Source organism: Rhinolophus sinicus, chromosome X (assembly GCF_036562045.2).
Source record: "Rhinolophus sinicus isolate RSC01 chromosome X, ASM3656204v1, whole genome shotgun sequence".
NCBI classification, from domain to species: Eukaryota; Metazoa; Chordata; class Mammalia; order Chiroptera; family Rhinolophidae; genus Rhinolophus; species Rhinolophus sinicus.
In genome coordinates this window covers 101,187,362-101,212,281 of record NC_133768.1, presented here as the reverse complement: position 1 = coordinate 101,212,281, position 24,920 = coordinate 101,187,362, and the positions used below count along the sequence as shown (strand labels likewise).

Below are 24,920 nucleotides of genomic sequence, written 5' to 3'. Positions count from 1 at the left end.
AGGCTGTAAGAATGATGGAGTTTCTTGCAAAAGATTATTTATAAACATTCTTGATACTCTTGCTGGAAGAACATGGGAGGTTATGGAGCATATCTAGTTAATAATTTGTTTTGGAGCAATTGAGTGTGTTCTTTTTTTTTTTTTATTGGGGAAGGGGAACAGGACTTTATTCTAGGCCTTTTTTCCAAGTCAAGCTGTTGTCCTTTCAGTCTTAGTTGTGGAGGATGCCGTTCAGCTTCAAGTTGTTGTCCTTTCAGTCTTAGTTGTGGAGGGCACAGCTCAGCTCCAGGTCCAGTTGCTGTTGCTAGTTGCAGGAGGCACAGCCCACCATCCCTTGCGGGAGTCGAGGAATCGAACCATCAACCTTGTGGTTGAGAGCCCACTGGCCCATGTGGGAATCGAACCGGCAGCCTTCAGAGTTAGGAGCACGGAGCTCCAACTGCCTGAGCCACCGGGCCGGCCCGAGTGTGTTCTTCTGAGTGCAGATTTTAGATCGCCTCGCTTGTCTGAGGTTAGGGAACCAAATACAGGACAAAAATCTGCTGGATTCTACCTTGGGTCTGAACAGTGCCCGGTGCCTGACAATTGTTCAGTATGAATTTATTGAATGAATAAGTGAATGAATGGGAGCCTGTTTCCTCATCTGTAAGAGGAGGGTTTTAATGTCCATTTTGGAGAGTTATTGTTAAGACCAGAGAAAATGCGTACAAAGTGCTTTATGCAGTGCCTGGCAAACACTAAGTGCTCAGCACACGACGTCTATTGTTAACCATTTACTCCGCTTTTCTCTCTGTTTTCATATTAGTGGTGCCAGTGGGTTGATTGCCATGGAAGAGACTGTGTCTTTCTGATTGACGTTTTTTTTTATTTTCCTTTCCATTTTAATTTGTATTGCACCTTTGCCTCTTTATTTTTAGGAATGTGTGAGACTAGAGATATTTGCTCTTTCACACAGGTTATTTGCCATGGCTCTGTACTGCCTGGACTAAATGGCATGTGTGCGCATCATGGTTCAGAACTCGTGTCTTCTACTGCATATGAACAGAACCCCCGGAGGAGGGATGCATGTACATGGGAGAGCGTCACTGTGAAATAAAGCTCAAGGGTTGAAAATATTGCTGTTGTACAACAGAATCGGGAGTAAAAATGCTTTCTATAAAATGGGAATGCTTGCAGATAACAATTTACTGAACTTTCTAAGCTACCATTTTCCCTATAGGCATTGTTAATAAATTTGGTAGAATTGCAATTCCTTGGAATGGTAACACATACTCAAATCATGGCGGCATAGACTCCTGGAGAAATAGGACGTGAATGATCATTTATTCCAGCCCAATTAGAGGCTTGGTTGTCCTCTCCAGCTTTCTTGCCACACAACTGTTCGACCTTTGTTGGAATGCTATTAACAATAGAGAAGGACTTCTCTACCTACCGAGGCTGTCATTTTATCTACGTCTTCTAGAACAAAGCGCTTCTTCACATAGCATCTCTATAGCTCTCTCTGTTGATTTCTGTTCTCTCTCTCTCTCTCTCTCTCTCTCTCTCTCTCTCTCTCTCTCTCTCTCTCTCAAAACCAGCCAACCAATGAAACAAACAAAGGAGGTCCTGATTAAATAGTTGAGAAACACTGCATACATCGCTTGTGCCCAGGGATTTGCACTGTTTGTGTGTGTATTTGCTGGGGAATGTTGCATCATGTCTAACCTCCAGTATTTCACAAACTTCTTTGATTGTGGACCTTTACTTTTACCCAGAACATCTGTCCACAACTTAGAACGGTACCTGGCAGATAGTAGGTGCTCAATAAATGTTTGTTTTAAAAAAGTGAATGAATGCAAAATAAATCTTTAAAAACTCCAAAGGTACCCTGTATCAAGGTGACAGGTGTTCTCCATCTCTGCAATGACACAGCCAAAATTGAATGGGTATACCTTCCTCCTCTGTGAACCATCCTAAATATGTTACCTATTTTCGCTCCTTATAGGACATTTAAAATCCTTCTTATTTGAAATTTGAGCCTGCATCCTTATTTGCACAACTATCTTTTATATTCTAAAAGAAATATTAGTAGTGACTTTGCAATGTATGGTCAAGTCAGTAAAAGCTTGTCTCTTTGGCTTCTTTTTCTTTTTTTAATATTTATTGGGGAATATTGGGGAACAGTGTGTTCCTCCAGGGCCCATCAGCTCCAAGTCATTGTCCTTCAATCTAGTTGTGGAGGGCACAGCTCAGCTCCAAGTCCAGTCGCTGTTTTCAATCTTTAGTTGCAGGGGGCGCAGCCCACCACCCCATGCGGGAATTGAACCGGCAACCTTGTTGTTGAGAGCTTGCGCTCTAACCAACTGAGCCATCTGGATGCCCTCTTATTTGCTTCTTAATCAAATGTATGGAGTGAATTGGCAAGTGCTTTCCTTTCTTTGTGCCTGATTGTGTTTGATTGGAAAAGCACATGGTTCTTCCACAGGACTCTTTAAAGAAGAGCGCTGCATCTGGGTATTGTTAAGAGTTTTTGTCAGATTACCTACTGAATTACCGTCCCTTTTTTTGGCTTCCCAACCAGCCCTTTGGGGTTTGGGGCCACCAGCCTGAAGTAAGGAGAATGCGTGCTTTTCATTTGTAACTGAGCTTTCCACCTGGGACAGCTTGACAAGCTTCCTATCAAACCTGAATCTGGCCAACACGGAACATGCTGTAATGTGGACTTGACCCGGCGTTGGTGATCCAGCCTTTTTATTTCTAATGCCTTGGAGTAAAACAGTAAAAGGGTCAACAAGAGAAACATCATAAATCATATTGGTTCTCACTTTTGTATTTCGGTAGGAAATCTGTGCAGAAATTCAAGAGAGTCCGATACAAAGCTGGATAGAACTCTGTCAGCTTTCTCCCAAGTCAGTGCTCTCTTTGTTCTCAGCAAGAGTCTCCCCCTGTCTTTCCTGTGGCTGCTCAGTGATAACCCCGTGTCTTCTGTTTCCTCTCCTGTGTTATCTCTTCTCCCTTCAGTCTGTTTCCAACCCAGACCTTGATCATTTCTTAAAGTAGTAACATCTTCTCTTTTAATCATTACTTCATCCTTTTTCATCAGTACGGAAATGTTATTTTGTTGGCACAGTTATAGGAGACATTTTACAGTAGAAACATCAGTATGTTTTTCTTAGATCTATGGATTTTACCTGTTGGAGCTCACAGAATGTAAGAGGCCTTGGAAAGCACTTGCTCTAGATCTGTAGCCCTCACTTCTGAAATGGAGGTCATGAGGCGAGGGACGGGAAGTGACTTGGTCAGGACGACAGAGCAGCTCACTGGCCGAGCCAGCTCTAGGCCCGGGTCCTCCCATTCCCAGCCCTCGGCCTTTTATTTTATGCCCCATACCTTTCTTATTACGTGAGTGGGCTTAAAAATGTAGAGTAAGTGGATGTAGTTTCTGTAGCTATGCGGGAGACTGAATGGTATGGGAGAAATCAAATTGCAGACATTAGTGCTTCTAGAGCTGCTATCTGACATAAAATGCATCAATTTATCTCCATAGATATTTCTACTGGTCAAAGCAGGGAGGAATTTCAGTTTTATTACATAGGAATATTTTAACATCTAATGCTCTCATTTAAACGGCAGAACGCATTTGGGGCATTGTCTCTTTTTTGCAGGCCTCGAAGGGCAGGGAGAGTGCCGGTCCTCTGTGCACGACCCCCCTTCTCACCCATCCTAAACATGTCAGTGTGTGACGCATGTTTGTGGCTGTCATAGACACATTCTTTTGTCTGAGGAAACATGGAACATTGAAAAGATAACTGCATCCGGCAGTCTGGATGTGAGGACATAGAAATGGGAACATGCACTCCATGGCCTGGGACATACCAGAAGCCTCATTTGAAAAAAATTACAAAGGGATCAAATATATGGTGATGGAAGGAGAACTGACTCTGGGTGGTGAACATGCAACGTGAGATATAGATGATGTATTACAGAATTGTATACCTGAAATCTATGTAACTTTACTAGCAATTGTCACCCCAATAAACTTTAATTAAAAACAAAAGTATGGTGCTAAGGAAGAAAAAAAAAAACCTACAAGCTATTTTGAGGAATTGATATTTTGTCCTGACAAATTGAAGATTTTTAATGGCATGGATCTTATGAAAATAAATGTGTCAATTCATTTCTTTATGTTTCAAATTGGGGAGGGGGTGAAGGGTAGATCATGCTGTAACAGGTCCCCTGTCCCAGTGTCCAGTGTGGGCCCATCGATAGCTTGTTTTTGTCATGCTCTTGAGCGGGGTTGGCCCTGACAGTCCGCATCCAGGGGTATGATTTGAGGAGCACTAACAAGGGTAATGTGTCATCAGCCTGACATCACCAGAGATTAGGTCTTTGAAGGCCTTTTGTGTTAGACAGCAAGTGGAAAATAGGGCTTCTCTAAGAGATGTGGAACCACAGGCATTAAAACCAGCCATCCAAAATAGCTTTCAAAGCTATCCTCGCTTATGGACCAGAGGCAGGCAGTGGACTTTGATGTTTGGCCCCCGTAGGGTTCACTAGAATTGAACATTACAAATCAGCACTTAAGATCTGGGACAACTAAAACATATTGAACAATGCATGGACATTGTTCCACCTGTAATGATCAAAGAGGAGTTAATATGCTACCATTTATTGAACACCTACTAGGAAGCCAGGTATTTTGCATTTAGTGAGCACTGCGCCCTGGGAGGTACATATGATTGTGTCCAGTTTACAAGGAAGGAAACGGAGGCTCGAGAGGCTAAGTAACCTGCTCTGGTTTGTACAGCCAGTAAATGCAACAAACTGGGACTGGAATCCAGGTCTGTCTGACTCAGAAGCCACATACTTACCCACTACACGGTGCTCACTCTCCGACTCTTTTCCTCACTTATAAGATAGAATAATAATACCTCCCTCAAGGTTATTTTAAGGATTGCATAAGATAAGAGATCTGAGAAGTGCTTTGTAGAATTAGGCATTATCAGAAATAGAAGACAGTTTGCCAATGTCTCTACGTGTCCCTATCTACCCTTTAAATAAATCCAGATGTCCTGGAGTTTGGACCTTTGTCCCTGGCTTTCTGGCGAGGCAGAGCAGTTTATGTCCGGGGCATAGATTCTGAGAACTAGGACACTGGTCCTGCTTACCCAGTGATATTTTCAACAAGGAGATTTCCTTGCCACGTAGCTGAGGAGCAAAGAGGAGATCAGCAGTGTGTCTCTGGACACAGACCTGTGGGACCCCCAGAGTTCTTTTTAGCACAATGCAAAATCGTGTATATGGTTCTAGCTGTACTTTAACACGCACGTCATTTCTCTCCCTTTCTCATTTCTCCTAGAATCTGAGCTGCTTCTCCGTGTAAAGGACGTCAGTCATTTCTTAATGCAAGACATTGCCTTTTTGTCTGGTAAGCAGACTTTTACATATATGTAGACCTGATAAATATATGAATCAATTAGCAAAGTTCATTTGGTCCGTATTATATAAGTAGATATGCATATTTTGAGAAACACTATTTTAATAAACATTTATGCATTGTGCACAGAGTCGCTAAAAAATGGAGATTTAGAGAATGATTGGAGGTTTTAAATATGTTTAGATATGTGACAAAAACCAATCTTACCACCCTTACACATTTGACTTTCAGACAAGTCCTTAGAAATCCACGATAGATGAAAGAAGAATACATCTCCTAGGTGGGTGCTCGCTGGATGAGAGGGTGGCAACAGGTCGATTTTTAAAAAATTTCTCCTCTACCATACTCTGATTATTTAAATAGTTATTACAAATGCTGTCAAGTCATTCACCTAATCAAGCAGTATGTACTAAGTTTTGTTTTTTTAGGATTTCGCTTATACACGATAAAGTTTACTTTTTAAAAATATGTATGTATATGTATTTGTATATAATTTTTAAAAATTGTGATAAAATATACATAACATAAAATTTACCATCTTCGCCATTTTAAGTGGCATGAAATACATTTACATTGTTGAACAGCCATCATCACCATCAATCTCCAGAACTCTTCATTTTGCAAAATGGAAACTCAGTTCGTTAAAAAATAATTTCTCATTGCCTCCTCCCCCAGCTCCTGGCAACCTCCATTCTACTTTCTGTCTCTGTGTATTTGACTTCTCTAGTTACTACACATAGGTGGAATCAGATAGTGTTTGTCCTTCTGTGACTGGCTTATTTTACTTACCATCATGTCCTAAAAATCCATCCATGTTGTAGCATATATCAGTACTTCCTTTTTAAAGCTGCGTAATATTCCACTGTCTATATGCCACATTTTGTCCAGTCATCCATTGATGGATACTTGTGTTGCTTCTGCCTTTTGGCTGCTTGAGTAATGCTGCATTACATAGTTTTGGAGATAGAACTATGGTAAACCACCCCTTTCCTTTTTTTCTTTTTTCTTTTTTTAAGATTTTATTGGGGAAGGGGAACAGGACTTTATTGGGGAACAGTGTGTACTTCCAGGACTTTTTTCCAAGTCAAGTTGTTGTCCTTTCAATCTTAGTTGTGGAGGGCACAGCTCAGCTCCAGGTCCAGTTGCCGTTGCTAGTTGCAGGGGCCACAGCCCACCATCCCTTGTGGGAGTCGAACCGGCAACCTTGTGGTTGAGAGGACGCGCTCCAACCAACTGAGCCATCCGGGAGCTCAGCGGCAGCTCAGCTCAAGGTGCCATGTTCAATCTTAGTTGCAGGGGGCGGAGCCCACCATCCCTTGCGGGACTTGAGGAATTGAACTGGCAACCTTGTGGTTAAGAGCCCACTGGCCCATCTGGGAATCGAATCGGCAGCCTTTGGAGTTAGGAGCATGGAGCTCTAACCACTTGAGCCACGGGGCCGGCCCCCCCCCCCTTTTTTTTTTAAGTAAGGATTTTTATGATTTTTATTTATTCAGTGTTTTAAACTTACTTATAATTATTATTCTTTTGATCTCCAACTTGCCACAAACTAGGGCCACAGGAAGCCTCATGGAGGTGCTCATGAGTCCTTTGACATGCCCGTTAGTCTTTGAGTATTTCTTTGTCTTCTACCGTGTTTCCCCAAAAATAAGACCTAGCCGGACAATCAGCTCTAATGCGTCTTTTGGAGCAAAAATTAATGTACGAATTGGTCTTATTTTACTATAATATAAGACCGGTGTAATGTAATATAATACAATATAATATAATATAATATAATTAATATAATATAATATAATATAATATAATATAAGATTTTATATAATATAATATAAGACCAGGTCTTATATTAATTTTTGCTCCAAAAGATGCATTAGAACTGATTGTCCCGCTGGGTTCTTATTTTCGGGGAAACAGGGTAGGACTACATACTCCTTGCTTGTATTGTTTGCTGCCCCAAATTTGGAATTAGCCATTTCTCTAATGAGCTCTAGTTCCTTTGAGTAGGGAATGGTATTTAGAAAATAAGATCCAGTATTAGATATGCCCATTGCTACGGGGGTATTATTGTTTCTAAATCCTTGACTGGTTTAGAAATCACAAATTCATATTGATATTTTCCAGTTCAAATTCAAGTTACAGGATTTTTCTTAATGTTTTTAGTTTTATGTTTACATTAGAAAATTTTGGTTTCTAATAGCATTAACATTTTTATTTTTATTTTTTTTACAATATACATAAAGTAGTTTCACATCTGTAGCACCAATGTTACTACCAGTAACAACAGAATCACTAAATGAAGTTTAAAATTTCTAACTGATTAATAAGATTATTAATAATCAATTGATAATAAGATAATTTATTTCTAATAAGATTAATAATTGAGGCACTATCAGCTCCCAGGTGGCTGGCCCTGCCCCATAAGCTGCCGGAGGCTCCTATAGCAACAGATAACCGTAGGAGCCTGGGAAACTTGCGGTGGCAGGCGGTCAGCCCCAGCTCACACTGCAGCCTTTTCTGGGTGGCTCTCAGGGATCTGAGGGCCAAGGAGAGCAGTGGCTGGCCACAGTAGGCTCAGCACTGGCTCAAGAACTGAAGCTGCATTAACTTTGTGAAAACTACCAGGGGCCATAGTAATTAAAACAGCATGGTATTGGCATAAAAACAGACACATAGATCAATGGAACAGAATAGAGAGCCTGGAAATAAGTCTCTATCTATATGGGCAGTTCATCTATGACAAAGGAACCAAGAATATACACTGGGGTAAAGACATTCTAGTCAATAAATGGTGCTAGGATAACTGGACAGATACGTGCAAAAAAAACAACACCTGTATTCCTTTCTTACTCCATATACAATAAACTCAAAATGGATTAAAGACTTAAATGTAAGACCTGAAACCATAAAACTCCTAGAAGGAAATATAGGAAGCAAACTCTCAGACATTACCCTTAATGAAATTTTTACTGATATATTTCCTCAGGCAAGGGAAAGAAAAGAAAAAATAAACAAATGGGACTATATCCAACTAAAACGTTTATGCACAGCAAAGTAAATCATCAACAGAGTGAAACAACATCCTGTTGAATGGGAGGAGATATTTCCTAATGATACATCTGATGAAGGGTTAATATCCACAATTTATAAAAAACTCATACAACTCAACACCAAAAAACTAAACAATCCAATTAAAAAATGAGCAGAGGACCTGGGTAGGCATTTTTCCAAAGAGGACATACACATGGCCAGTAGACTTAAGAAAAGATGCTCAACATCATTAATCATGAGAGAAATGCAAATAAAAACTCCAGTGAGATATCACCTTGCACCTGTTAGATTGGCCATGATAAATTAATCAACAAACAACAAGTGTTGGTGAGGATGTGGAGAAAAAGGAACCCTCGTGTACAGTTGCTAGGATTGGAAATTGGTGCAGCCACTATGGAAAACAATATGCAGGTTCCTCAAAAAATTAAAAATAGGGGCGGCTGGATGGCTCAGTTGGTTAGAGCACGAGCTCTCAACAACAAGGTTGCCAGTTCAATTCCCACGTGGGATGGTGGGCTGCGCCCCCCTGCAACTAAAGATTGAAAACGGCAACTGGACTTGGAGCTGAACTGCGCCCTGCACAACTAGACTGAAGGACAACGAATTGACTTGGAGCTGATGGATCCTGGAAAAAAAACACTGTTACCCAATAAAAACTTAAAAATAATAAAAGTAGAACTACCTCATGACCCAGTATTTCCATTCCTGGGTAATTACCCCAAGAAATCCAAAACACTAATTTGAAAAGATATATGCACCCCTCTGTTCACTGCAGCGCAATTTACAATAGCCAAGGTATGGAAACAACCATAATGCCCATCAATATACAATTGGATAAAGAATAGGTGGTACATATATGCAATGGAATATTACTCAGCCATAAAAAAGAATGAAGTCTTAGCATTTGTGACAACATGGATGGAGCTAGAACATATTATGCTTAGCGAAATAAGTCCTAGTGAGAAAGAAATACCATATGATCTCACTTAATGTGGAATCTAAAGAACAAAATAAATGAACAGAAACAGACCCATAGATACAACAAACTGGTGGTTGCCAGATGGGAGTGGGGTTAAAGAGCTGGGTGAGAAAGGTGAAGGGGTGAAGAAGTACAAATTGGTAGTTACAAAATAGTCATGGGGATATGAAATACAACATAGGGAATATTAGTCAATAATATTGTAAAAACTGTATAGTGTCAGATGGGTACTAGACTTATTGGGGATCACTTCATAAATTATATAAGTATTTGACTACTACTCTGTACACCTGAAACTAATATAAAATAATATTGAATGTCAACTATAAATAAATAAAAAAATAGTCACGGGGACATATATCATAGGGAACATGGTCAATATTGTAGTAACTATGGACAGTGCCAGATAGGTGATAGACTTATTGGGGTTATCAGTTTGTGAGGTATGTAAATGTCTTATCACTGTGTCGTTTTGTATACCTGACTTTTTAAAAAAGTAAAAAAAGATTTCTTTGTAGTTGTTTTTAATTATATATCCTACTTAAGAACATTCTGAACATTGTGCTCAAAAGTCACGTGGAATAAGTCCCTTTTTTTTTTATCATTCTGACATAGAATGAGATTGATGTCTTTCCATTCATTTCCATTTGGGGGCTTGTCTATGTTTATATGTTTAAAAAATATTTTTATTAAAATATAGCTAATATACAGTATTGATTAGTTTTAGGTGTACAGCATAGTTATTCAACATTTAGATACCTAAAGTAGGGATCACCATGATAAATTTAGCTACCACCTGACACCATACCTTGCTATCACAATGTTATTGACCATATTCCCTATGCTGTACATTACATCCCCATGACTTACTTGTTTTATTCTTGGAAATTTGAACTTCTTCTTCCCCTTTACATTTTTTCCCCCACCCCTCTCCTTTTGACTGGGTCAGATATCTGGGGAATGTTTTGCTTGAAGACAAGCTAATTAATTACTTTCAGGTATTAAGAGTAATTTGAACTATACCATTAAACACGTATTAACAGATAAAAATTGATGAGTATATGCATTGTTTTCATGAAAATGAATGCTTCGTAGGTGTTGAAAGTACGAGAAACAATCTTATTCCTTTTAAGTAGTTTAATTATTTCTCCTAAAATGATACCTACATGCTCGGTTTACTAAAGAATCATTTGCTTTATAGATTATCCTAATTGGGCACTTCAACCTAGCTTCTGCTTTAATGATTATAATTAGTGGTAATTGTGAATTAGCGATGACTTAATTAATGTGGTTTAATGTTTTATAAGTGGTATAAATGTGACATACTGTCATTCTTGAGCTTTGGGGATTTTACAGAAGCTCATCAGGTGTTTTTCAAACTCTGTTCCAAATAGAACCTCCCTTAGGGCTTGTCCTTCTGCCTAGGCCCCTCGTCACAATTCTTTCCTTCTCTGCTTTTTGCAGTTGTTTTCAAAATGTTTCTGCATGTGGTTTCTTTTGAAGAAAGGGATCCCAATGGGGAAAATAAATAACATCTCCAAATTTAGAATTTATCTCTTTTGTTTTTTTCTTACATATTTACTGCCTAGTACAGCATTTGTAGGTGCTCTGTGGTAATAACATTTTATAGATTAGTGGGTGATCATTTACCCTTATAAGAACCTTGCATTCTTTCCTTTGGCAGGTATAATTTCCCTAAGTGCTAGATGGTTCTGTCCTTAACTATGGTGCTTACCAGCTTACTTTGCAAGTCTACATTATATTGTATATAAGATATGTGTTACATTACAATGTTATATATATTTTTTTTTAAAGAAACTTATTTATTTATTTAAGATTTTATTGGGAAAGGGGAACAGGACTTTATTGGGGAACAGTGTGTACTTCCAGGACTTTTCCAAGTCAAGTTGTTGTCCTTTCAGTCTTAGTTGTGGAGGGCGCAGCTCAGCTCCAGGCCCAGTTGCTGTTGCTAGTTGCAGGGGGCGCAGCCCACCATCCCGTGTGGGAGTCGAACTGGCAACCTTGTTGTTGAGAGCCCACTGGCCCATGTGGGAATTGAACCGGCAGCCTTCGGAGTTAGGAGCACGGAGCTCTAACTGCCTGAGCCACTGGGCCGGCACTGTTATATATTATTTATATTGCTGTTTCTACATTATATCCTACCTATAGAGGCTTTTTGTTTAGTGGTGCTCTAAATCTCTTGATTCAGGGTTGTACAATTCCTCCTTTGAGTTCCTTTAAGACTCCTGTTTGGATTCTATCATTCTCCATGTTTATCTTCCTTAAAGATCCCACTCTTTAAGTCTAGAATATTATATAGTGAAGATTTATCATCATTTGATTTAATACTTCAGGCTAGTTTTATTCAAGAGATAACTTGGGAATGGGGACTCTCCTTCAGACTTCTGTTGGGAAAGATTAAAGCAAAAAATGGATTTGATCTTTTTTCCAAGGGCACTGACGAAGACTGTATATTCTGCTCTTGTTGGATGGAGTATTCTATAAACATCAGTTAGGTCATGTTGGTTGAGATTGTTGTTCAGGTGTACTGTGTCCTTTCAGATTTCCTGTCTCCTTGTTCTATCAATTATTAAGAGAGGGGTGATGAGATTTCTGACTAAAATTGTGGATTTGTCTATTTGTCCTTGCAGCTCTATCAGTTTGTGTTTCATGTATTTTCAAACTCTATCACAGGTACATAATCATTTAGGAATGTTATGTCTTGATGAATTTACCACTGATCTTAATATCTAATCATGCTCTTGACTCTGAAATCTATTTTGTTGAAAATTAGACAGCTTCCTTTTGACTAATATTAGCATGGCGTATCTTTTCCCATCCTTTTGCTTTTAATGCATTTGTGCTTTTATATTTAAATTGTGTTTCTTGCAGACAGTACTTCATATAGTTGGATCTTGATTTTTTAAATCCAATTTGATAACCTCTAACTTTTAATTGCAGTGTCAAGATCATTTGCATTTAATGTGATTAATCATGTGGCTGGTTTAAATCTACCACCTTACTATTTGTTTTCTGTCTATTAGTTTTTTTCCCCCTCCATTTCTCCTTTTTTTTGGATTATTTTTATCATTCCATGTTATTTCCTTTGCCATTGTCATATTTGTATTGCACATTAAAATTTTAAATATCCTTTTATATTTATTCTCCTAAATTCAGCCAAATAAAAATTGCAAGTAAATCTCTCATTTTCTATTAGCAAGCTAAATTCTAAAGCTGTCCTATAACTTTCCTTCTAAAATAATCCTTCACCTTCCATTTAGCACTAAATATTTATTGAGCAGCTACTCTGTACCAGGGTGTTAAGCTGGCTGTGGAGTGGAACCTTAAATATGTAAGGCTCATCCCTGCACTTAGGTAGCTTTCATTCTCAATGTGCTCATGCTCCAGGCTGCAGAGAAGGCCATGGAGTCGGATGCACATTGATTTTTAACGTAGAAAATTTGTGATTTGTCTTTCTTTGCATTAGTAAGATCCTGTACCATTGTTGCTATTACTGCTTATGTTGTTTCTTCCACAAATCTATTAGAACATCACTTATTTCCTATAGTTTGTGTCTTGTAGTCTTTCATGCTCACCATGACCCTAAGTGGACAATTATATCAAGATTTACACTTGCTGTCAAACTGTCAATTACCCGTTTTGAATAAAGGCTCATAGCATTGGAATGGAAAGAGTTATTTCCCAATATCTTTGGTTGTCCAATTTGAGGGATCAGCTATATTTTCAACTACATTTATTATATACATTCCATGAAATTTTCTTCTAACTATATTCACTCATTTTGCCCTCTTTCCTTCCTTTCTTCCCTCCCTCCATCTTTCCCTTCTTTCTTTTCTTTCTTCCTTCCTTTAGAAACCACTCTGTCACTTTTTAAATTTAGTCAGGAGCGTGGTGCCATTTTGAATTTTGTGGAGATATCATCCTTTAAAAAGTTACATTGGCCAGAAACAGCCTCTGACATCTTCTCTCTAACCTAAAATCCTCTTTCCTGCATTGTCATCACACAAATTATTAATTTGCTTGCTTTTCAATATTTCAGGTGGCCGGGGAAAGGACAATGCTTGGATCATTACATTTCCAGAAAATTGTAATTTCAGATGTGTACCAGAAGAAGTGGTAGCGAAAGTGCTGAATTATTTGACATCTGTTGTGAGGTACAGCCTTTTTCATAATATTTTTTTCAATTCGTTTTATATTGTATGCCCATTTGAATATAATAACAGGAGAATGGCTTTTCAGTGATTGTTATTCTTATTGTAAATGATCGTAAGACTCACCTTCAGAGTAGATAAGAAATAGAAGGGGACGCTGTCAGCTACCTAAATGACTATAAAAATTATACTGAGGCTCTATGACTACAAAATTGGGGGTCTAGAAGTATTTTTCCCTTGAAGAATATAGGTTGAAAATGATAATCGTACATAAAGTCTTTAATTTGCATAAAAGGGACTTTAACTAGCCATGAGTGAGGACAGCTATTCTTCATTTCTTCCAAGGATAACATCAGAAGACTGAATGTTAAATAGACTCAAAAGTGATATTAGGAGGGATGTAGTAGGAGGTACTTCTTGATATTGTACATTGTTTGAGACTTAAATGCTTCAAGAAGGAATGTTTCAAAAGCTTTGTTTAAAGATTTTATTTAGGTTGAAGACAAATTTTTTAAAGGAAACATTTTCCATTCACTAACCCTGAAGACTGTGGGGACACAAATCTAGGATGGTAAAATTGTGAAGAGTCTTAGGGACAAAAATCAAATCCTAGAAAAGTAAATTAACAGGGCACCCCTTGAAGCTTGAAAGTGGTCTTTTTAGGGTAAATAAAAGTTTTATTATCCACTAAACTGCCTTCCCTCAAGGGGTAGACAAGAGATAAAAACATATTTAACAGTGTTTTTCTGGATGAATGAATGAATGAATGAGTGAATATGATCATTGACTTATGATGGATTGCCATGGAAAGTTAAATCTGATGTCATATAATCTGTCTATAAGATTTACCCATACTCAAGATTGCAGTATTGCAAATCCATTTTAGTGACCTATCTGCATTACACTATCACTTGCCTATTTTAAAAATTGACATTAATGCTGCAAAAGAAATTTATAATAGCGAGTAGTGGAGTATGGAATAAAGTTGATTTTCCAAGGTAACACTTTGTAATAGCTTTCCAAATCCAAATCTGTCTTCAGTGAAGACATGAAATTTTTTTCCTTTTTTTTTTTTAATTAAATTTATTGGGGTGACAATTGTTAGTAAAATTACATAGATTTCAGGTGTACAATTCTGTATTACATCATCTATAAATCCCATTGTGTGTTCATCACCCAGAGTCAGTTCTCCTTCCATCACCATATATTTGATCCCCCTTACCCTCATCTCCCACCCCCCACCCCCCACCCCCTTACCCTCTGGTAACCACTAAACTATTGTCTGTGTCTATGAATTTCTGTTTCTCATTTGTTTGTCTTGTTCTTTTGTTGTTTTTGGTTTATATACCACATATCAGTGAAATCACATGGTTCTCTGCTTTTTCTGTCTGACTTATTTCGCTCAGCATTACTCTCTCAAGATCCATCCATGTTGTCACAACTGTTCCTATATCATCTTTTCTTACCGCCGAATAGTATTCCATTGTGTATATATATCACAACTTCTTTATCCATTCATCTATCGAAGGACATTTTGGTTGTTTCCATGTCTTGGCCATGGTAAAAAAAAGCTGCAATGAACATTGGAGCACACGTGTCTTTATGTATAAATGTTTTCAGACTTTTTGGGTAGATACCCAGGAGAGGGATTGCTGGGTCATATGGCAATTCTATTCGTAATTTTTTGAGGAACCTCCACACTGCCTTCCACAACAGCTGCAGCAGTCTGCATTCCCACCAACAGTGTATGAGGGTTCCTTTTTCTCCTCAGCCTCTCCAACACTTGTTACTATTTGTCTTGTTGATGATAGCCATTCTGACTGGGGTGAGGTGATATCTCATTGTGGTTTTGATTTGCATTTCTCTGATGATTAGTGATGATGAGCATTTTTTCATATGTCTATTTGCCATTTGTATGTCCTCTTTGGAGAAATGTCTCTTCAAGTCCTCTGCCCATTTTTCAGTTGGGTTGTTTGTTTTTTTGTTGTTGAGTTGCATAAGTTCCTTGTATATTCTGGATATTAGGCCCTTATCGGAGGCACTGTTTGCAAAAATCTTCTCCCATTCAGTTGGTGGCTTCTTTATTTTGTCGATGGTTTCTTTTGCTGTGCAGAAGCTTTTAAGTTTCATATAGTCGCATTTGTTTATTTTAGCTTTTACTTCCATTGCCTTTGGAGTCAAATTCATAAAATGCTCTTTGAACCCAAGGTCCATAAGTTTAGTACCTGTGTATTCTTCTATGCAGTTTATTGTGTCAGGTCTTATGCTTAAGTCTTTGATCCATTTTGAATTAACTTTGGCACATGATGACAAATAGCAGTCCAGTTTCATTCTTTTGCATGTGGCTATCCAATTCTCCCAGCACCATTTATTGAAGAGGCAAGACATGAAATTTAAATGAAATAATTAGAAGTAAGGATGTATCTAGCAAATTCGGATTATTACTAAGAAATACACACAATACAATATATAGATGACATATTATAGAATTGTACACTTGAAACCAATGTAATTTTACTAACCAGTGTCACCCCAATAAATTGAATAAAAATTTTAAAAAAAGAAATGCATATTATTTTCTCTTATCCTGCAGGCAAAATGGATCTGACTCCCAGTTTACCATTATTCTTGATCGAAGATTGGATACATGGTCTTCTCTCAAAATCTCTCTCCAAAAAATCGCAGTATGTACCAATGCATTCTTTAGTAATTTCTTATTTTTTTTACATTATACTTTCTGTTTTGGGGGGGTATAGATTTTTTTGATACTGATGGAGACAATAAAATAGGTGGGATGGTGAGGTGGGAAAGTAGGAAGAAGAATTGGTACAAGAGATTGAGCTAAACAACTCCATCCAAAATAAAACCTAATGGGAAAGAACTCCAGGCTGGTACCATTATAATTGTCTTATAGACGAGGGAATAATGTCAAGATGCACACTTTGGAAAGGTTATGGAATGAATTCAAGGTCAAATAGCTAAGTAACAAAAAGAGCCAGAGCGGGGCGGCCGGATAGCTCAGTTGGTTAGAGCGCGAGCTCTGAACTACAGTGTTGCCTGTTCGATTCCCACATGGGCCAGTGAACTGCGCCCTCCACAACTAGATTGAAGGCAATGAGCTGCCACTGAGCTGCCGGAGGGGCGGCCGGATGGCTCAGCTGGTTAGAGCGCGAGCTCTCAACAAGGTTGCCGGTTCAATTCCCGCGTGGGATGGTGGGCTGCGCCCTCTGCAACTAAAGATTGAAAACGGCAACTGGACTTGAAGCTGAGCTGTGCCCTCCACAACTAGATTGAAGGACAACAACTTGGAGCTGATGGGCCCTGGAGAAAGACACTATTCCCCAATAAAATTTAAAAAGAGCCAGAGCAAGATTTGAATTTTCATGAATTTCAGTGGGTTCCTTTTCCAGCTTGCTGTCATTTTCCAAGTTATGAGTGAGAAGAGACTTATGGTTCCCTATGCCTTTCAGAGCAAGGCAAGTTTTTATGGGAACTTTTAAAAAATGGAAAAGCTGTGTTGTATACTCATTGTACATGGAAAAGTATAAAGGAGAAAGTTTAGAACAACAGGCAATAATCCAATCAACCAGAAATAAGCAATTTGTAACGTTTTGGTGTATCTATCTTTCCCCCTGGGATAAGTATGGAAGTGAGTCACCTGCAAAATGACATGTCTCCCGTATTGGAATCTAGTCCTCAGCTTTTCAAGACCCAGATTGAGAAACGAGTTTCCCTAAAGGACGCATTATGAGAGGTGCAATCCTATTCACAGCCAAGATGATCTTTTACATTATTAAACTCACCTGGATATAGTGGCATTGTCTGACACTTGTCTTTCAAAGAAGAGGGGAGAGACGAGGAACCCATAGACTCCTGAGCTGGGGAGGGTGGGGCTGCCTGTGGCGGTACCATGGGGTCAACTTCTCTATCAAACCAGAGTAGCTGAGGTAATCAATATGTTTTTTTCTTTGCCAGTCCAAAATCATCAACCATCTGAAATTTTTACTTTGTCTCCTGACTGACACAGGAGGCCACACTCAGCAGAGAAAGTTGATTTGGTTGTGGAGGCAAGACAAAAATCTGGGTGGTTGGACTTCTGAGCCAGTGTTCGTTTTGCTATCTTAAGTTGCTAACAAGTGTGAAGAAATACAGTTGACCCTTGAACAACACGGCTTTGAACTGCGTGGGTCCACTTACACACAGATGTTTTTTAGTAAATACTGTCAGTATATTTTCTGTTTCTTAACCTTTTCACTGCGTTAATTGATTTTAAGTGTGATCTCCAAAATGTGTGAAAAATCCACAGAAAGTAATTACAGTATTTATATTTTTAAGTAAATACAGGTAAGGTACTACCTTAATAAATCATTTATTTTATTAAAATAAATGATTAAAATATAAAAATTTCCTTTTGTTATTCATTCTTGAAAAACACAAAAATACTGAAAAAATGTGCATCTGCTTTCCTAAACTTCTTTTCTGGAACACTGAGCTCATGGGGTAAAGTTGAACGCCGCAGTCAGCTGCATGGAAATATCATTCAACTATAGAGGAACGTCGCAGCCAAAAGGTTAAAATTTTCTTGATAACATTTTCTTTTCTCTAGCTTACTTATGGTAAGAATATAGTGTAAAATACATATAATATACAAAATATGTGTTAATCTACTGTTTATGTTATTGGTAAGATTTCTGGTCAACATTAGGTTATTAGTAAGTAGTTAAGTTTTGGAGGAGTCAAAAGTCGTATGCGAATATTTGACTGCACAGGGGGACCGGCATCCCTAAGCCCCGCGTTCTTCAAGAGTCAGCTGCGCTTTGTGAAGTGTGTCAAAAGTTATTTAATCACAGGTAAAACATGGTGAATCTGGCTTCTTGACAACTCTCAATTAATCACTACTTTTTGAGCACAAGTTACAGGCTATAATTTGTTCAATTTCAGAAGTAACCTATTGCATTTTGTTATATTAGCCATGACTCCTCATCTTCATCACATGTGGTTATGGTTGGTGTGCTGGTCCCCAGTGTACATAGATTTTCAACTGTGTGGGGGGGTCGGCACCCCTAACCCTGCGTTGTCCGAGGGTCACCTGCATATTGGAACTCACATGGTAAAATGAATGAGATCATTATTCTTTTTATACCGAGTATGAATTACTCCTCAATTTAGGCAAGCCAGTAAAGCGGTTTTTTGTTTGTTTCTTTAACAGAGGTGTTTAATCATAAGCAGTGGAGAGAAGAGTGAATACCAGATTCACACAAGTTACTACAATAAAGCCTTGACTTTGTATAATATATGTTTGCCTTTTCAAAAGCAGCTCCATTTATTAAGTAATGTTGATTCTCTTTATTTCCTGATGAAGTACTCCACGCTGGTACCATTATAATTGTCTTATAGACAAGGGAATTACGTCAAGATACAGGTTATGCGATGAATCCAAGGTCAGATAGCTAAGTCACAGAAAGAGCCAGAGCAAGGTTTGAATTTTCATGAGTTTCAGGGGGTGCCTTTTCCACCTGCTGCTTTTTATCATTTTCCAAATGAGTTGTGGATAGACAAAGAAATTCAATGGTTTTTAGAAAAAGATAAAATTCCTTTGGAGAGAGTAAATCTGTCCTCCAGTGGGTCCCATCCATGGGGCTAAATGAAGTAAAAGCTATTTACCTTGTCCTGGCGTTTTAGGACTGGTCCTTAGACTTCTTGAGCAGACCTCAGTTTATGACAGTTATCAATTCTTTCATACTAAATATAACACTTGTTACGATAACACTTTTTTTTTATCACCCAGCCTAGCTTTTTTCTTTTGACCAAAACGACCTGCTTGCTTAACTATTACCTTGTATTGTACACCTGAAACTAATAAAAAAAATGTTTTTAAAAAAAAAAAGCAAAAAAACTACCTGCTTGATTAAATTAATTTGCATTGAGTCACCATTTGGCAAATGGCATCAGTTTTTGGTAAAGTTTTAGTTTTTATTAATCAAATAGGTTTCTTGGAACAGAAGTCTCGTTTTCCCTAAAGGAGAAATATAAGATTCAGTCTTGATCCTTTTGATTTGGGGTCAACAAAGGAATACTGACTTGTTTCTTAGGAGGTGATGCTCCCCTTTCTGTTTTCCTATGAATGCTCTCTCGCTGGGCAAGTGTGAGCCACGTTCAGCAAAGAGTTGGGCACTCAGGCTCCCGTTACCCTCCTACTGATAGTGCCAGGTAGGAGTGGGGGTACAGGTGATGATAACATGTAACTGCCTATAGATTACTTTAAATTTTGTTTCTTTTTAACATTTTAAATGTTTCTGCTTGTGGTACTTTCAATAGTCATACTGAAGAGCACATTAATTGTATTGCAATCATTAACAGCCATTCGGCACTGTTTGCAACAAAGGAAAGTATTGACTACAAGCTAACCTCAAGAGCAAAATTTGGCATTGAGAAAGGATTTCTGGTAAAAATTGCCAGTATATAGATAAATATAACTATCTTTGGTGGATTCTTTTAAATAAGTGTCGATGAAATAATTATATAATTCAATTTGAAGACCTTAATTTGTAGATTCCAAAATAGACTATGCAGTTAGGTTGTACTTCAGAATTCATGATAGGAGATTTTTTTTTTTTGTTACACATTTTAGGGAAATGTTAATTTGGGAGCCAATCCTATCCATCTTAAAAAATGTACATGTTATGGTCTTTTTAGATTATCATCAGGAAAAAATGTCACAAACTGTTAACCTTTCACAAGGGTTAAATCCAGAATAGAATTTAATTAAAAAAAAAACAGAATTGAATTTTAAGTTGCAGATCAAGGTAGGACAAGAATACAGCTATGAGTTAATACTACCTTCACAGAGATTCTTAGCATTCCACCTTAAAAATCAAACTGCGCAGAGCAGAAAGCCAGTCCCATCGAACCCCTAGGAGAGTTTTTTTTCTCCCCCTGCCTCCACTCTTAGGACATGCCTGATCGTCTTGAGCGGTCCAGCACAAGCTAATCCATGAGGTTCAATCAGGCTAAGTAATTGGGGGAATGTGTCAACTCTGAATTACAATGAGCAGCAGGGAAGGATCTGTCAGCTGACTAATCTGGGAGAGCGAGTTTTCTTGCAGTGCTGCCATGGTGGTAATGGAAGCAGCTACTGCTACGGTAGCTTTGTTTGATAGAGATTTTTGGCTGCCGCTTTTCAATACTACCCAAGAAGCAGCTCATATTTCATCAATGTTACATTGACGATTGGAAAAGAAGAGTGTTATTGTGCATAGGCAAGATGGCAGAAGCAACTCCCCCGAGAGGCAAGATGAGGTTCAGAAGGAATGCGGTAAGGGCTCTGCCTGCGGTTCTGGAAAGCCTATTCCCAAGTTCAAGTGCAGGGATGCTGCAGCAGGGTGCTGTAGCACAAACTGCTGAATGGGGCTTTTAAGGACAGGTGGAGAGAATGGAGACTTGTATTTGCATGGATTGCATTGATGTGATTACTGTGATGTTGACATAGGGAAATGTAAAGGAGTCGCGGTAGAATGTAATTTCAAAATCTAAATGTGATCAAGGTTTTATGAGCAAGTGCTGACAGTCACGTTATTTGTTTAAGACTATGAACAATTTTGAATCGTTTGGCAGAGGAGCTTTAAATCACTAGTTAAAATAATATATAACAAAAGGATTCATCCTGTCTTTCACCGTGGTCAAATAGAATATGATATCATGGATATCAGACTCTTAAGTCTGGAGAAGACTTCATCAGCATTTAAAAAAGCAGCCCTTCCTGGGTGTTACTGTATAAGTGAAAAAAATTTTACTCTAATGATTCACAATCTTTCTGATTTTAATTCTCCAAAATCAAACTTTGAAGATACAGAATTATAGCCTGTTGACAACTTGTGTGTTGTTTTTTTAAGGAAGAAAAGTGGCTCAGTTTTCATTATAGGCTACAATTTAGAATTATGTCAGATATGTTTCAAACATTTTGCTACCTAAATTTTTCTCTTCATTAGTTCACTTGTATGCTAAATTTCCAGCAAATTTCTTTTTTTTTAAGTTTATTGGGGTGACAATTGTTAATAAAGTTACATAAGTTTCAGGTATACAATTCTGTATTACATCCTCTATAAATTGTGTGTTCACCACCCAGAGTCAGTTCTCCTTCCATCACCATATATTTGATCCCCTTTACCCTCATCTACCACCTGTCTCCCCCCTTACCCTCTGGTAACCACTAAATTATTGTCCATGTCTATGAATTTTTGTTAAGTGATATTTCGACGTATTTTGGGCAAATGTGAAATAACGCTAATTTAAAAACTAGTCATCAACAGGGTTTTAAATGACACTCTTTTTCTTTCAAAACTTAAGATAACATTTTTAGCATTATGATTTAAAATATAATACTTGCTCAATAAGAATATTGAGACAACACACACAAAAAATAAGAAAGTGAAAATCAGCCATAGGAAAAAATGACGCTTAGGCTCATAAGTAAGGTAAGAGAAATAAATGAGTAAGAATTTTATTGTTGAATGACAGTGAAAATCAATGGGTGAGTAAATGAGTTATTTTTTTATTAAAGCTCTTGGCACAGAATGCTATTTTTAAAATTACAGTTTAGGAGATGAGTCTTTTATTTATTTATTTATTTATTTATTTATTTATTTATTTATTTATTATGAGGGCACAGCTCGCAGTGGCCCATGCGGGGATCAAACCGGCAGCCTTGGTGTTATTAGCACCATGCTCTAACCAACTAAGCTAACTGGTCACCCCCGAATCTTTTTATTTTGAAACATTGTATCTCCAGCTGTACACTTGATTTTGTATTATGTAATAATAGCTTCAGACTTTTAATAGACAATTTATGATGCACAAGAAATGCCTTTGTATGTGTTTTGCAGTATTGGGTGCAACTGACATTAGTACTTTTGTTATCAAAAGTAAGTGAAGCTTTCAGAAAGTTCCTAGTTCCTTTATATATATATAGATGTTTTCTCGGTGCTGAACTTAGTTTCGTGTATATACACATACAGTAATATACACACAAATACATCCAGCACACAAGTACTCATTGACAACTGTGCTACACACAATATAGGTTACAAAGGTAAGTAGAGAATGAGTACTGAGATGAAGGAGCCCTCAATCTAGTAGAGAGGATAGGACATGTTCATAAATAATATGAAAGAACTTCTGGCTGGTGGGGAAGCCCTCATAAAGGAGATGCCATTTGTGTAAACCTTAAGCAAAAGCATATATTTCTTTTACCTTTGTTTCTCTCCTCCATTTTTCTCTTAAGTGAATTACTTTAAGTGGCCCCTAGGAACAGATATCTTCAAATGAAATTGATTGGATTAAGTCTGAAGCCCAGAACTATAGTGGAAGACAAATTTGTTCTGCTTACATGGATAGGGCTTGACCAGAGTGAAAAATACGCAACTCAGCTGGTGACACAGTGGTTTAACGTTGCAGGATCTCTGGAATTGACCCGCTGTGATAGGTAGGACCCAGAAGGGCGGTACAGTGGACTTAAAGTCCAAAGAGAGGATTAAAAAACTGGTTAGTTGGTGGAAATTGCAATGACTGGCAAAGTGAGAGGGAGGAGATGAGAATAGATACGTGACACGAAAGGCAAACCACAAGGAAGGTGTGTTGGCCAGGACTGCCCTGTCCCTGAGGTCACTTGGCAAGTTGTTTGGCGATCTGTGGAGTAACTCATACTTACTGCACTCTTTAAGGGTGGGGTAGGGTATGGAGGAGCGCGGAAGTAGCTCATGGCCTTGGAAACTCTTCTCTATAGCTTGAGATCATGAGATTTTCCCCAGCATATTCTAAAGAGAGAGTTCAGACCTTATCAAGGTCAATGCCAACAACTCAACATTATATTCTGTTATGATACTGGATTAAAATAGTTTCTGTTCGGTGGGCTCCATGATGTCAAGTTGTTTCCAATCATTTGTTTGACTGTTAGTATTTGTCCCATTTTGTAGATGTCAACGTCAAGTCATTCGTAAACGCTAGGCAGCAAATGCTAGTGTGCATTCAGTCTATGCATTAAGTACGTGTCCCGAAAAGTGTTCCGTGCCCTGGAAAGAGCTTTCCCTTAGCATTCAGGTAACCCTGGGTGCTACTGCTCCCTAGCTGTGAACTTGGGCAAGTGATTGCACCACTCTGCTCTTCTGAAGAGCAAAACGGCCACAGTACCTACTTTACTGCAATGTTAGAAAGGCTAAATGGGATAATGTGTGTAACAAGCCTGGCACATGTGTAATAGGCTTCCCTTAAGTCAAAGGTTCCGTCTTATTGTTACTGCATTTCTTTCTCCTAAATATTCAGAAAGAAAGCTGTAAGAATATCAACTGTTTTTATAGTAAAGTAACCAAACTTTTTTGTTGTCTAAGCCACTTTAAACATTTTAAAAGAAATAACTAGTGCAACCGAGAAGCATGCAGAGCGTATATAAATTGTCTCTTGTAGGTGCGGCACAAAAGATGTTAGACAAAGTTAATTTCTAGACTTTAGCAAAATGATGTATCAAGTTTATGCTTTTTGTTGTTATTACTGTCTGTACTGCTGGAAGGCCAGCCATATAACTGGGCGAGCTGAGGGAAGCTGTGAGGAGGAGGGAATAAATCTCTAGGTGGGATAGGTGAGAGAAAGCTAATCGTGCACCCATTAGTCTGAAGAGCGAGTAAGAGCTGCTGCAGAGGACAGGGTGTGGGGCTGTGCACAGTGATTGCAGAAATGGCCCTGAGCCCTAAGAAGGGCAGCGTATTCATTTTTACTGAGATGCCTTTAAGCAGTCACATGTTGGAATGCAAAAAAAAAACAAAACACCTGCAGGAAGCTAAAACCAACATTGTTTCCTCTCATGCTGCCTTTTTTTTTTTTTAAGAAAAAAAAAATGACAAAATAAAACAAGGCTGACTGACCCTTGCCCACATCCCTTTGCTTTTTTGACAAGTTCTCAAAAATGATTTATAGTTTTAAAATCGAGGATTTGATTTTGGAGAAAATAGAAATTGGGCCTTTTCATGTTTATGTAACCATAAAGATTAGAGATCCTTAAAGCAGCATACCCAAGAATCTAGGCATGTAGTGTCTCCACACCGAAATGGCAAAAGCTCAGTGGTCTTGAGGTATATTTGCCATGAGATATGTGCATTGTATACTGTTTATGATATGTGATATGCTATTTGATTGCTCATTTGAATACTAGCTTTAAAATGGATTATCTTCAAACTTTTAGTGACACAAATATCTATATATAGAGAAAAAGTACCCTCTACACATCTTAAATCCATATGACCTTTCAGGTTAA

The 24,920-nt window shown here is 38.2% G+C and overlaps 1 protein-coding gene across 9 annotated transcripts in view; it reads left to right on the top strand.

The window, feature by feature from the left end:
- MCF2 (MCF.2 cell line derived transforming sequence) overlaps window positions 1-24,920 on the top strand; it is a 106,054-nt gene that overhangs the window by 21,587 nt on the left and 59,547 nt on the right. For 7 of the 9 annotated variants that reach the window (XR_012493309.1, XR_012493308.1, XM_074323604.1 and 4 more), the window contains exons 2-4: window positions 5,339-5,407; window positions 13,507-13,621; window positions 16,212-16,302. Coding sequence is in view for 7 of the 9 variants with exons in the window: in XM_074323604.1 (XP_074179705.1) it covers window positions 5,339-5,407; window positions 13,507-13,621; window positions 16,212-16,302 (275 nt within the window). In the remaining 2 variants the exon portion in view is untranslated. Of the gene's footprint in view, window positions 1-5,338; window positions 5,408-13,506; window positions 13,622-16,211; window positions 16,303-20,515; window positions 20,934-24,920 lie in introns of those variants that run through there. The other 2 variants (XM_019750486.2, XM_019750485.2) reach the window with 1 other exon arrangement.